The 12,873-nt window shown below is 39.3% G+C and overlaps 1 protein-coding gene across 1 annotated transcript; it reads left to right on the top strand.

The window, feature by feature from the left end:
- The first annotated feature begins 139 nt into the window (after nt 1-139).
- Nucleotides 140-2,225, top strand: LOC308611027 (transcription initiation factor TFIID subunit 7-like). Its single transcript, XM_081259976.1, has one exon. The coding sequence runs from the start codon at nt 311-313 to the stop codon at nt 1,358-1,360; it is 1,050 nt and encodes a 349-aa protein (XP_081116102.1). The 5' UTR covers nt 140-310; the 3' UTR covers nt 1,361-2,225.
- Nucleotides 2,226-12,873: the final 10,648 nt, after the last annotated feature.

The raw sequence follows: 12,873 nt of genomic DNA, 5'->3' as shown, positions 1-12,873 counted from the left end.
ATTTGCTTTCCCTGCGTTGTCCTGCAGCGGCAGGACAACCTCTATCTAGAGGTTGGAACTTGGCATTGCAGCTAACAGATTTAAATGGACCTGAGTAAGGCAATGCGTCATTAACGACTGGTATTGTCACAGCATATTTAGAAAGACTTGGAACTTAATTCCGAATAGACGCTTAGTTGCTCTTCTACCTAGAACTCTTTGTAATTAAAGACGTCAATTTATAAAGAACTGGTCTTTCTGTTGAAATAGCTGAAATTTTTTAGTGCAACAAGTGGTTATTAGAGAAAAACTGAGTCACAAAGAAGTAAAGATGAGTAAGAGCAAAGATGATGCTCCTCACGAAGTAGAGAGCCAGTTTATCTTACGCCTACCTCCGGAGTATGCCTCTACTGTGAGGCGGGCGATACAGTCTGGTCATGTCAACCTGAAGGACAGACTGACAATTGAGTTACACCCTGATGGGCGTCATGGAATTGTCAGAGTGGACCAGGTCCCATTGGCGTCAAAATTGGTAGATCTGCCATGTGTTATGGAAAGTTTGAAAACCATTGATAAAAAAACCTTTTACAAGACAGCTGATATCTCTCAGATGCTTGTCTGTACAGCTGATGGTGATCTCTATCCTCCTGTTGAGGAACCAGTTGCCACTGCTGATCCCAAAGCAAGCAAGAAAAAGGATAAGGACAAAGAGAAAAAGTTCATATGGAACCATGGAATTACTCTGCCTCTAAAAAATGTCAGAAAGAGAAGGTTCCGTAAGACAGCAAAGAAGAAATATATTGAGTCTCCAGATGTGGAAAAAGAAGTAAAGCGGTTGCTGAGCACAGATGCTGAAGCTGTCAGTACCCGTTGGGAAATAATTGCTGAAGATGAAACAAAAGAAGCAGAAAGTCAAGGCCTTGATATCTCTTCCCCAGGAATGTCTGGCCACAGGCAGGGCCATGACTCATTAGAACATGATGAGCTTCGGGAGATATTCAATGACCTCAGCAGCAGCAGTGAAGATGAAGATGAGACACAGCATCAAGATGAAGAAGATATAAACATCATTGACACTGAGGAAGATCTGGAAAGGCAGCTACAGCACAAGCTAAATGAGTCAGATGAACACCACCAAGAAAACGAGGGAACTAATCAGCTGGTTATGGGAATTCAGAAACAGATTGATAACATGAAAGGCAAGCTCCAAGAGACCCAGGACAGGGCAAAGCGACAGGAGGATCTCATCATGAAAGTGGAGAACCTGGCTCTCAAGAACAGATTTCAGGCTGTGCTGGATGAACTGAAACAAAAGGAAGACCGAGAAAAGGAGCAGCTCAGCTCTTTGCAAGAAGAGCTAGAATCACTCCTAGAGAAGTGAGGAGAGTTTTGATACTTAATTTCATTCCTGACAGTGGTCAGCCTTGAAAGAAAAACTTTGTTTTCATCACCTGGACTAGACAGTAAAACTTTGCAGTAGTTCCCAGTTTCCTCCACTGCCTTCTATTGGATTTGTTTTATAATTGTGAATTTCTATCTCATTTGTTTTTTGGAACCACTTCGGTGGGTGTTTGTCCTGTAGTAAGTAGGAATGTATAGACAGATAAATGTAGGGAAGTTGTAGGATTAGTGGAGTGAACAGTTCAGTTTGGTAATTAATCACAGCTTCACTGCAGGACTTTGCTGCTGTTTCTCCGTTTACCAGAAGCTGCCATTGCTACTCTGTGATGCCATCTGAGATAAATTAGTAGATGCTAGTTTGGTGGCAGTGAAGTTTGTTTACATACGTTTTCCCATGCTGTAGCTATTTTCCCAGTTATTCAAAGCAGTTTTCCACATTTTGCATTGCAAATCATTTCATAAAGTTGTTTTAACAATAAATAAAAGCAAGTAATTTTCACCTTAAAAAAAATAAAATATCACTCTTGAAATAACAATTGGCAGACGATCATAAGCTTTTTTTTGACTTCATAAACACTCTTAACAACTTATTTAATACACTATTGTCCAAGCAAGTTGATTAATAGAGAATCAAAAACATACAACTTGAAGTAGAAAAAAAAAAAGCTGTATTTATGAAGATGTTTACAATAGTTTATTTGAGGTTATTTCCAATTTTTCACCAATTTAAAAAATTGACCTACTCAATGAAACCATGTGAATGCAATGTTAAAAAGTATAACTATGAATCACAGAATTTAAATTTAGTATGAAAAGATAAGAATGGCAAATTATATTGAAGCTATGTGGAATTATGTTTATAGACAGCAGGAAGAGAAAATTAAAATGTAAATATTGCTTGATAGGATAATGGGATTAGAGGTGGTCTTTTAAATTTTTCATTTTTATGCTAATACCTTTATAAAACCCAAAAATCTTCAAACAACACATTTTTTAAAAATTGTGGTAAACGACACAAAACAGAAAATTTATAATTTTAACCATTTTAAAGTGGACCGTTCATTGATATGAAGTCAACAAATTTTTAAAACTTTCAGAGGGCACCTGAATAAAAGATGTGTTGTCCACTGGTGATTTTAATGTATCTGGTATATAACTAAAGTCACCACAAAACCCTTTCTGGGAAATTGGCAGATCATAAACATAAACAATTTATTTTGCTTTTTATTAAACCTTATTGTTTTGCTGTTTCAATATTCAAATTTACTCACAAGAAAGAGTCAGTTTCATATTAGATTTGGTTTCACAAATGCTGCTCCTGCTATTCATTCTTATCACCAAAAAAAAAAAAAGACTATTTGTGACTAACGATAATATGTTACAGAAAATAAAAAGTTAAAAGGTTTTCAATCTGCATATCTGGGAACCTAAATTAAAGCATCACACAACATTTTCAAAAACAGAAAAGCCATTTGATTTGACTAAAATCTTAGTTTTAAGATGGCAGAAAGTACCTTGATAATTTTCTTTTAAGAAAGAAAGAAAACCAAGCCATTAAAGAGAAATTCTTCCAAGAGAACTGAAACATGCTATATACCTCTGACTTGGCACTCCTTCTATCTGGAGAACTTGTTTGGTAACTGTTTTCATCACAGAATGACCTAAAGTAAAATGAATTGAAATTAGAGTAATTATTTTCCAATGAGTGGCTATTTCCATTTAAAACCAAAAGCCAACTAATTATTGCTTTTCCCAGACATTTAAATATGAAATCTACATTATATAATTATACACTTATTTCCCCCTTTGTGTATTCTAATTTCTTCCTCAGAAACCTAAGATGCCATCTTGCAGACTGCCCACAGTGGCTACTATTTTGGCAGCAGCAAAGGTCAACTTGAAACATTTTGCATCTGAAGTGGCTTTGGATACCTTTGGATACAAAGTACAGTCTGAGCACCGTCCAGACGCTTAGATACCTAAAGAGCATCTAAGATATCAAACCAGGGCATCCAAGATAACAAACCAAGTCCTGATATTCCCTCAAAAGCTGCTCCTCCCATCAGCTCCCTTCTTCTAAGTGATACTACCCAGTTGCACACATAATCATCAACGACTTGTCTCCTTGTTACTATTTCCTTCATACCTCACATCTATCTGCAGGTCTTGAGAGCTACACCCTCAAAACACAACCTGAATTCAACCACTTTTCATTTGCTGCAAACTTCCAACCTAACCTAGGCCATAAACATCTCTTATTTGGAGCACTGTGATAGTCTCCTAACTGGTCTCCCTGTTCCTCTTCTTTTTTTTTTTTTTTTTTTTTTTTGCTGTACACGGGCCTCTCACTGTTGTGGCCTCTCTCGTTGCGGAGCACAGGCTCCGGACGCGCAGGCTCAGCGGCCATGGCTCATGGGCCCAGTCGCTCCGCGGCATGTGGGATCTTCCTGGACCGGGGCACGAACCCGCGTCCCCTGCATCGGCAGGTGGATTCTCAACCACTGCGGCACCAGGGAAGCCCCCTGTTCCTCTTCTTTATCCTCCCAAGTCCCTTCTCTATACCAGGTCACCTTATTCAGATACGATTTGGATCATGCCTTTTTCCAGTTCAAACCCCTCTACTCATTTAGAATAATCCACATCTTTACTCTGGCCTTCAAGACTTTACAAGAGCAGACCCCTGGCTAGCTCCTTGACCTCATGTCATACCACACTCTTCTTCACTCAGTACTCTGCCCAGATTGGCCTCCTTGCTTTTCCTTAAATACTCCACCCACCTACATGCCTACATACTCATTGCCTCCTTGTCCTGGAATGTGCTTACTCCACATCTTCCATGGCTTGCTCCTCTCTTCATTCAGGTCTCCGTTCAAATGCCACTTCTCCAGTGAAGCTGTCCCCTAACAAACCTATCCAATGGAGTCCTACCTGCTCTCCCTCACTCTCCTTACATTAAGATAGTTTTGCACTTCCTACTCTCTAAAATTATATGACTTATCTGTTTACTCATTTCTATCTGATGTCCTTCACTAGAATGTAAGTTCCATGAGGGCAAGACTTTTGTCTGTCTGGTTCACTGCTTTATCCCTAGTCCCTAAACCCGTCTCTGGCACACAGAAGATGATTACAAAATTACTTGTGAATCTGACAAATGAATAAAGTACTCCTGGCAAGAATTCAGAGGCTGCACAGGAAAGAAAGAATGCTCTTGGTGGAAGCAGGCTTAGTATCTAGGTTCACCTCTATTCAGAGTAGAGATAAGAAAAATTGACAAGTATAATTCACTTTAGTTAGTACAGTAGCTGCTAAAAACATAAGGGAAGTGCAACACTAGAAAAGTACAGTTGAAGCTTGAACAACATGGGTTTGAACCTCGCGGGTCCACTGACACACGCATAGTTTTCAATACATATGTACTATCGTCCTACATGATCCAAGGTTGGTTGAATCCACAGATGTGGAACCACTGACTATAAACTTATACCCAGATCTTGAACTGTGTAGGGGTCGACACCCCTAACCCCACGTTGTTCACGGGCCAACTGGATATGATGAGGAAAGTTAAACACATTAAGTTTTAAAAAACTGTCAATACCTGAACAAATTGTTTTTGTTTTGCTATGTGTTCATCAATTTAAAAAAAGTGACCACATACCAACAAGCAGATTTTTTCTTATATCCAGAACGAGCAGAGTTCTGTTGGTTTCAGGGGCCTTTAGTAAAGCCTTTGCTCCTTCACTGGTGAGGCCGCACTGCTGCAGGTCAAGTGCTTTCGATGAAAGACAAACGTCACTTGCTAACTCTACAGATTTAACATATAGACAACTCTCATTTTCTCACGTGTGGAAGAGTCCTGCACAAGACAAGTCATGGCAGGTTTGTAATTTTGGGTATGGAAAAAAACAGAGACATATATGCACACACATAATGCATAATCCAATTTAAAAACCTCTTCTTGGATGTGCAGTGATAACCCTGGCTTTAGTACCAATAAATCATACAACGTATTTTACAATTACAGAACTGAAGAATAACTGTATATAACCTATGAGCAAAAAGCATCACAAAATGAATCTCAGTTCATAATTAGCAAGGGCGGCAGGGGCATGTAAACCTCACAAGCAAAACCTGGTGGAGCTCAGAAATGCACTGCATTCTTTTGATCATGATCTTCAGCTCCAAATCACACTTGAAACTAGTTCAAAGGGGAAAACAAAATAGAAGAAATGTAATAACTGTTAGTTTTAGAGGAAAAAAAGACAAATCTAAGAGGATACAAATAATAAAACCTTTCAACAATGTGTGAATAGAGAATACATACTAAAAACCTATCATGAAAGTAGGATGGTCAAGAACCCTCGCAGTAAAAGGTCAGACAAAACCCAGAAAAACTGATCATGAATTCTAGTAGTTCTGGGGCTGAACAACCTACTCATTTAAACCAAAGGGATCATCACTAAAGCACAGGTATTAAAAAATATTACATGAAAGGAAACTATCATGAGTCTTTTGTTTAAGTGTTGTGTGGACCATCACATTAAAATAACTGGAGTCTTTCAACACCCCCATGACACATAGAAATAGCAAGTCAGACATACGGATCTGACAGGATATGATACAACCCTTACAAACTCTCACTACAGAAGAATGGACACAGGGTATAATTAACCAAATAGCCAAATTAATACAAACAGCCAGTAAACCTCACCAGTCAATCAAATGAATACAAAATAAAACAAAATGTGGTTATTGTCCTATCAGATGAAGCCAAGATTCTGTAAGAAAAGCCTTTAAATAATGTCTATACCCTTTGGATCCAACAACTCTTTCTAAGAATTTAACCAAAAGAAATAGTCAGAGATATAGGTAAGGATATATATCAGAGTACTATTTGTAACTGAAAAACTGGACAAAGCTTATATACAAGAATGGATAGGAGAACTCAGCCTGAAGAGGGCTAATGTGCCACAGCTAGCCGGCAGGGAGTCCAGGAAAACTCTGGAGCTGCCGAAGAGGCAAGAGACTTTTTCTTCCCTCTTGGTTTCCTGGTGCGCGAGGAGAGGGGATTAAGAGCGCTGCTTAAAGGGGCTCCACAGACGGGCGTGAGTCACGACTGAAAGCGCGGAGCCCAGTGACGGGCGTGGGACGCTGGGGCTGCTGCTGCCGCCGCCAAGAAACCTGTGTGCGAGCGCAGGTCACTGTGCACACCGCCCTTCCGGGAGCCTGTGCAGCCCGCCACTGCCGGGGTCCCGGGATCCAGGGGCGGCTTCCCTGGGAGAACGCACGGCGCGCCTCGGGCTGGTACAACGTCACGCCGACCTCTGCCGCTGCAGGCTCGCCCCGCACTCCGTGCCCCTCCCTCCCGCCCGGCCTGAGTGAGCCAGAGTCCCCGAAGAGGCTGCTCCTTTAACCCTGTCCTGTCTGAGCGAAGAACAGACGCCCTCCGGCGACCTACACGCAGAGGCGGGGCCAAATCCAAAGCTGAGACCCAGGAGCTGTGAGAACAAAGAAGAGAAAGGGAAACCTCTCCCAGCAGCCTCAGAAGCAGCGGATTAAAGCTCCATAATCAACTTGATGTACCCTGCATCTGTGGAATACATGAATAGACAACAAATCATTCCAAATTGAGGAGCCACGAGTCAGTGCTGTGCCTCTGAGGTGGGAGAGCCAACTTCAGGACACTGGTCCACAAGAGACCTCCCAGCTCCACATAATATCAAACGGCGAAAATCTTCCAGAGATCTCCATCTCAACAGCAGCACCCAGCTTCACTCAACGACCAGCAAGCTACAGTGCTGGACACCCTATGCCAAACAACTAGCAAGACAGGAACACAACGCCACCCATTAGCAGAGAGACGGCCTAAAATCATAAAAAGTCCGCAGACACCCCAAAACACACCACCAGTCGTGGACCTGCCCACCAGAAAGACAAGATCCAGCCTCATCCACCAGAACACAGGCACTAGTCCCCTCCACCAGGAAGCCTACACAACCCACTAAACCAACCTTAGCCACTGGGGACAGACACCAAAAACAACGGGAACTACGAACCTGCAGCCTGCAAAAAGGAGACCCCAAACACAGTGACATAAGCAAAATGAGAAGACAGAAAAACACACAGCAGGAGAAGGAGCAAGATAAAAACCCACCAGACCTAACAAATGAAGAGGTAATAGGCAGTCTACCTGAAAAAGAATTCAGAATAATGATGGTAAAGATGATCCAAGATTCTATTTCCCAGATCCAAAATCTTGGAAATAGAATAGACAAAATGCAAGAAACAGTTAACAAGGACCTAGAAGAACTAAAGATGAATCAAGCATCGATTAAAAACACAATAAATGAAATGAAAAATACTCTAGATGGGATCAATAGCAGAATAACTGAGGCAGAAGAACGGATAAGTGAGGTGGAAGATAAAATAGTGGAAATAACTGCTGCAGAGCAAAATAAAGAAAAAAGAATGAAAAGAACAGAGGAGAGTCTCAGAGACCTCTGGGACAACATTAAACGCACCAACATTCGAATTATAGGGGTTCCAGAAGAAGAAGAGAAAAAGAAAGGGACTGAGAAAATATTTGAAGAGATTATAGTTGAAAACTTCCCTAATATGGGAAAGGAAATAGTTAATCAAGTCCAGGAGGCACAGAGAGTCCCATACAGAATAAATCCAAGGAGAAATACGCCAAGACACATATTAATCAAACTGTCAAAAATTAAACACAAAGAAATCATATTAAAAGCAGCAAGGCAAAAACAACAAATAACACACAAGGGAATCCCCATCAGGATAACAGCTGATCTCTCAGCAGAAACTCTACAAGCCAGAAGGGAGTGGCAGGACATAATTAAAGTGATGAAAGAGAAAAACCTGCAACCAAGATTACTCTACCCAGCAAGGATCTCATTCAGATTTGATGGAGAAATTAAAACGTTTACAGACAAGCAAAAGCTGAGAGAGTTCACCACCACCAAACCAGCTTTACAACAAATGCTAAAGGAACTTCTCTAGGCAAGAAACACAACGAAGGAAAAGACCTACAATAATGAACCCAAAACAATTAAGAAAATGGGAATAGGAACATACATATCGATAATTACCTTATATGTAAATGGATTAAATGCTCCCACCAAAAGACACAGATTGGCTGAATGGATACAAAAACAAGACCCATATATATGCTGTCTACAAGAGACCCACTTCAGACCTAGAGACACATACAGACTGAAAGTAAGGGGATGGAAAAAGATATTCCATGCAAATGGAAACCAAAAGAAAGCTGGAGTAGCAATTCTCATATCAGACAAAATAGACTTTAAAATAAAGACTACTAGAAGAGACAAAGAAGGACACTACATAATGATCAAGGGATCAATCCAAGAAGAAGATATAACAATTGTAAATATTTATGCACCCAACATAGGAGCACCTCAATACATAAGGCAAATACTAACAGCCATAAAAGGAGAAATCGACAGTAACACAATCATAGTAGGGGACTTTAACACCCCACTTTCACCAATGGACAGATCTTCCAAAATGAAAATAAATAAGGAAACACAAGCTTTAAATGATACATTAAACAAGATGGACTTAATTGATATTTATAGGACATTCCATCCAAAAACAACAGAATACACATTTTTCTCAAGTGCTCATGGAACATTCTCCAGGATAGATCATATCTTGGGTCACAAAACAAGCCTTGGTAAATTTAAGAAAATTGAAATTGTATCAAGTATCTTTTCTGACCACAATGCTATGAGACTAGATATCAATTACAGGAAAAGAGCTGTAAAAAATACAAACACATGGAAGCTAAACAATACACTACTTAATAACGAAGTGATCACTGAAGAAATCAAAGAGGAAATAAAAAAATACCTAGAAACAAATGACAATGGAGACACGACGACCCAAAACCTATGGGATGCAGCAAAAGCAGTTCTAAGAGGGAAGTTTATAGCAATACAATCCCACCTTAAGAAACAGGAAACATCTCGAATAAACAACCTAACCTTACACCTAAAGCAATTAGAGAAAGAAGAACAAAAACATCCCAAAGTTAGCAGAAGGAAAGAAATCATAAAAATCAGATCAGAAATAAATGAAAAAGAAATGAAGGAAACGATAGCAAAGATCAATAAAACTAAAAGCTGGTTCTTTGAGAAGATAAACAAAATTGATAAACCATTAGCCAGACTCATCAAGAAAAGAAGGGAGAAGACTCAAATCAATAGAATTAGAAATGAAAAAGGAGAAGTAACAACTGACACTGCAGAAATACAGAAGATCATGAGAGATTACTATAAGCAACTCTATGCCCATAAAATGGACAACCTGGAAGAGATGGACAAATTCTTAGAAATGCACAACCTGCCAAGACTGACTCAGGAAGAAATAGAAAATATGAATAGACCAATCACAAGCACTGAAATTGAAACTGTGATTAAAAATCTTCCATCAAACAAAAGCCCAGGACCAGATGGCTTCACAGGTGAATTCTATCAAACATTTAGAGAAGAGCTAACACCCATCCTTCTCAAACTCTTCCAAACAATATCAGAGGAAGGAACACTCCCAAACTCATTCTACGAGGCCACCATCACCTTGATACCAAAACCAGGCAAGGATGTCACAAAGAAAGAAAACTACAGGCCAATATCACTGATGAACATAGATGCAAAAATCCTCAACAAAATACTAGCAAACAGAATCCAACAGCACATTAAAAGGATCATACACCATGATCAAGTGGGGTTTATTCCAGGAATGCAAGGATTCTTCAATATACACAAATCAATCAATGTGATACACCATATTAACAAGTTGAAGGAGAAAAACCATATGATCATCTCAATAGATGCAGAGAAAGTGTTCGACAAAATTCAACACCCATTTATGATAAAAACCCTGCAGAAAGTAGGCATAGAGGGAACTTTCCTCAACATAATAAAGGCCATATATGACAAACCCACAGCCAACATTGTCCTCAATGGTGAAAAACTGAAACCATTTCCACTAAGATCAGGAACAAGACAAGGCTGCCCACTCTCACCACTCTTATTCAACCTAGTTTTGGAAGTTTTAGCCACAGCAATCAGAGAAGAAAAGGAAATAAAAGGAATCCAAATTGGAAAAGAAGAAGTAAAGCTGTCACTGTTTGCAGATGACATGATACTATACATAGAGAATCCTAAAGATGCTACCGAAAAACTACTAGAGCTAATCAATGAATTTGGTAAAGTAGCAGGATACAAAATTAATGTACAGAAATCTCTGGCATTCCTGTACACTAATGATGAAAAATCTGAAAATGAAATCAAGAAAACACTCCCATTTACCATTGCAACAAAAAGAATAAAATATCTAGGAATAAACCTACCTAAGGAGACAAAAGACCTGTATGCAGAAAATTATAAGACACTGATGAAAGAAATTAAAGATGATACAAATAGATGGAGAGATATACCATGCTCCTGGATTGGAAGAATCAATATTGTGAAAATGACTCTACTACCCAAAGCAATCTACAGATTCAATGCAATCCCTATCAAACTACCACTGGCATTTTTCACAGAACTAGAACAAAAAATTTCAAAATTTGTTTGGAAAAACAAAAGACCGCGAATAGCCAAAGCAATCTTGAGAACGAAAAACGGAGCTGGAGGAATCAGGCTCCCTGACTTCAGACTATACTACAAAGCTACAGTAATCAAGACAGTGTGGTACTGGCATAAAAACAGAAAGATAGATCAGTGGATCAGGATAGAAAGCCCAGAGATAAACCCACGCACATATGGCCAACTTATCTTTGATAAAGGAGGCAGGAATGTACAGTGGAGAAAGGACAGCCTCTTCAATAAGTGGTGCTTGGAAAACTGGACAGGGACATGTAAAAGTTTGAGATTAGATCATTCCCTAACACCATACACAAAAATAAGCTCAAAATGGATTAAAGACTTAAATGTAAGGCCAGAAACTATCAAACTCTTAGAGGAAAACATAGGTAGAACACTCTATGACATAAATCACAGCAAGATCCTTTTGGACCCACCTCCTAGAGAAATGGAAATAAAAACAAAGATAAACACATGGGACCTAATGAAACTTCAAAGCTTTTGCACAGCAAAGGAAACCATAAACAAGACCAAAAGACAACCCTCAGAATGGGAGAAAATATTTGCAAATGAAGCAACTGACAAAAGATTTATCTCCAAAATTTATAAACAGCTCATGCAGCTCAATAGCAAAAAAACAAACAACCCAATCCAAAAATGGGCAGAAGACTTAAATAGGCATTTCTCCAAAGAAGATATACAGACTGCCAACAAACACATGAAAGAATGCTCAACATCATTAATCATTAGAGAAATGCAAATCAAAACTACAATGAGATATCATCTCACACCAGTCAGAATGGCCATCATCAAGAAATCTAGAAACAATAAATGCTGGAGAGGGTGTGGAGAAAAGGGAACACTCTTGCACTGCTGGTGGGAATGTGAATTGGTACAGCCACTATGGAGAACAGTATGGAGGTTCCTTAAAAAACTTCAAATAGAACTACCATATGACCCAGCAATCCCACTACTAGGCATATACCCTGAGAAAACCATAATTCCAAAAGAGACATGTACCAAAATGTTCATTGCAGCTCTATTCACAATAGCCCGAAGCTGGAAACAACCTAAGTGTCCATCATTGGATGAATGGATAAAGAAGATGTGGCACATATATACAATGGAATATTACTCAGCCATAAAAAGAAACGAAACTGAGCTATTTGTAATGAGGTGGATAGACCTAGAGTCTGTCATACAGAGTGAAGTAAGTCAGAAAGAGAAAGACAAATACCGTATGCTAACACATATATACGGAATTTAAAAAAAAAATGTCATGAAGAACCTAGGGGTAAAACGGGAATAAAGACACAGACCTACTTGAGAATGGACTTGTGGATATGGGGAGGGGGAAGGGTAAGCTGTGACAAAGCGAAAGAGAGGCATGGACATATATACACTACCAAACGTAAGGTAGATAGATAGTGGGAAGCAGCCGCAGAGCACAGGGAGATCAGCTCGGTGCTTTGTGACCGCCTGGAGGGGTGGGATGGGGAGGGTGGGAGGGAGGGAGATGCATGAGGGAAGGGATGTGGGAACAGATGTATATGTATGACTGATTCACTTTGTTATAAAGCAGAAACTAATAAAAAAAAATTAAACTTAAAAAAAAAAAAAAGAAGTAAACAAATTTACTTTTACCCCACTGAGCATATATTTTAACAGTAAACATAGAAAAAAATCAAATAAAGTTGTCCAAAAAAAAAAAAAAAAAGAATGGATAAGCTATGTGCACTGTGGCATATTCATATAATGGAATACTGAACAATCACAAAAAATGATGTAGGAGATGCAAATTTACTGACTTGCTAAAATGCTCATACTAAATTAATTGAAAAAAGTTATAAAATTTGGAGTAATCCCACTT

Source organism: Mesoplodon bidens, assembly GCF_964165515.1.
Source record: "Mesoplodon bidens genome assembly, contig: HAP1_SCAFFOLD_240, whole genome shotgun sequence".
Taxonomy (NCBI): Eukaryota; Metazoa; Chordata; class Mammalia; order Artiodactyla; family Ziphiidae; genus Mesoplodon; species Mesoplodon bidens.
The sequence above is the reverse complement of the archived record's forward strand: the minus strand, read 5'-3'. Positions and strand labels throughout refer to the sequence as shown.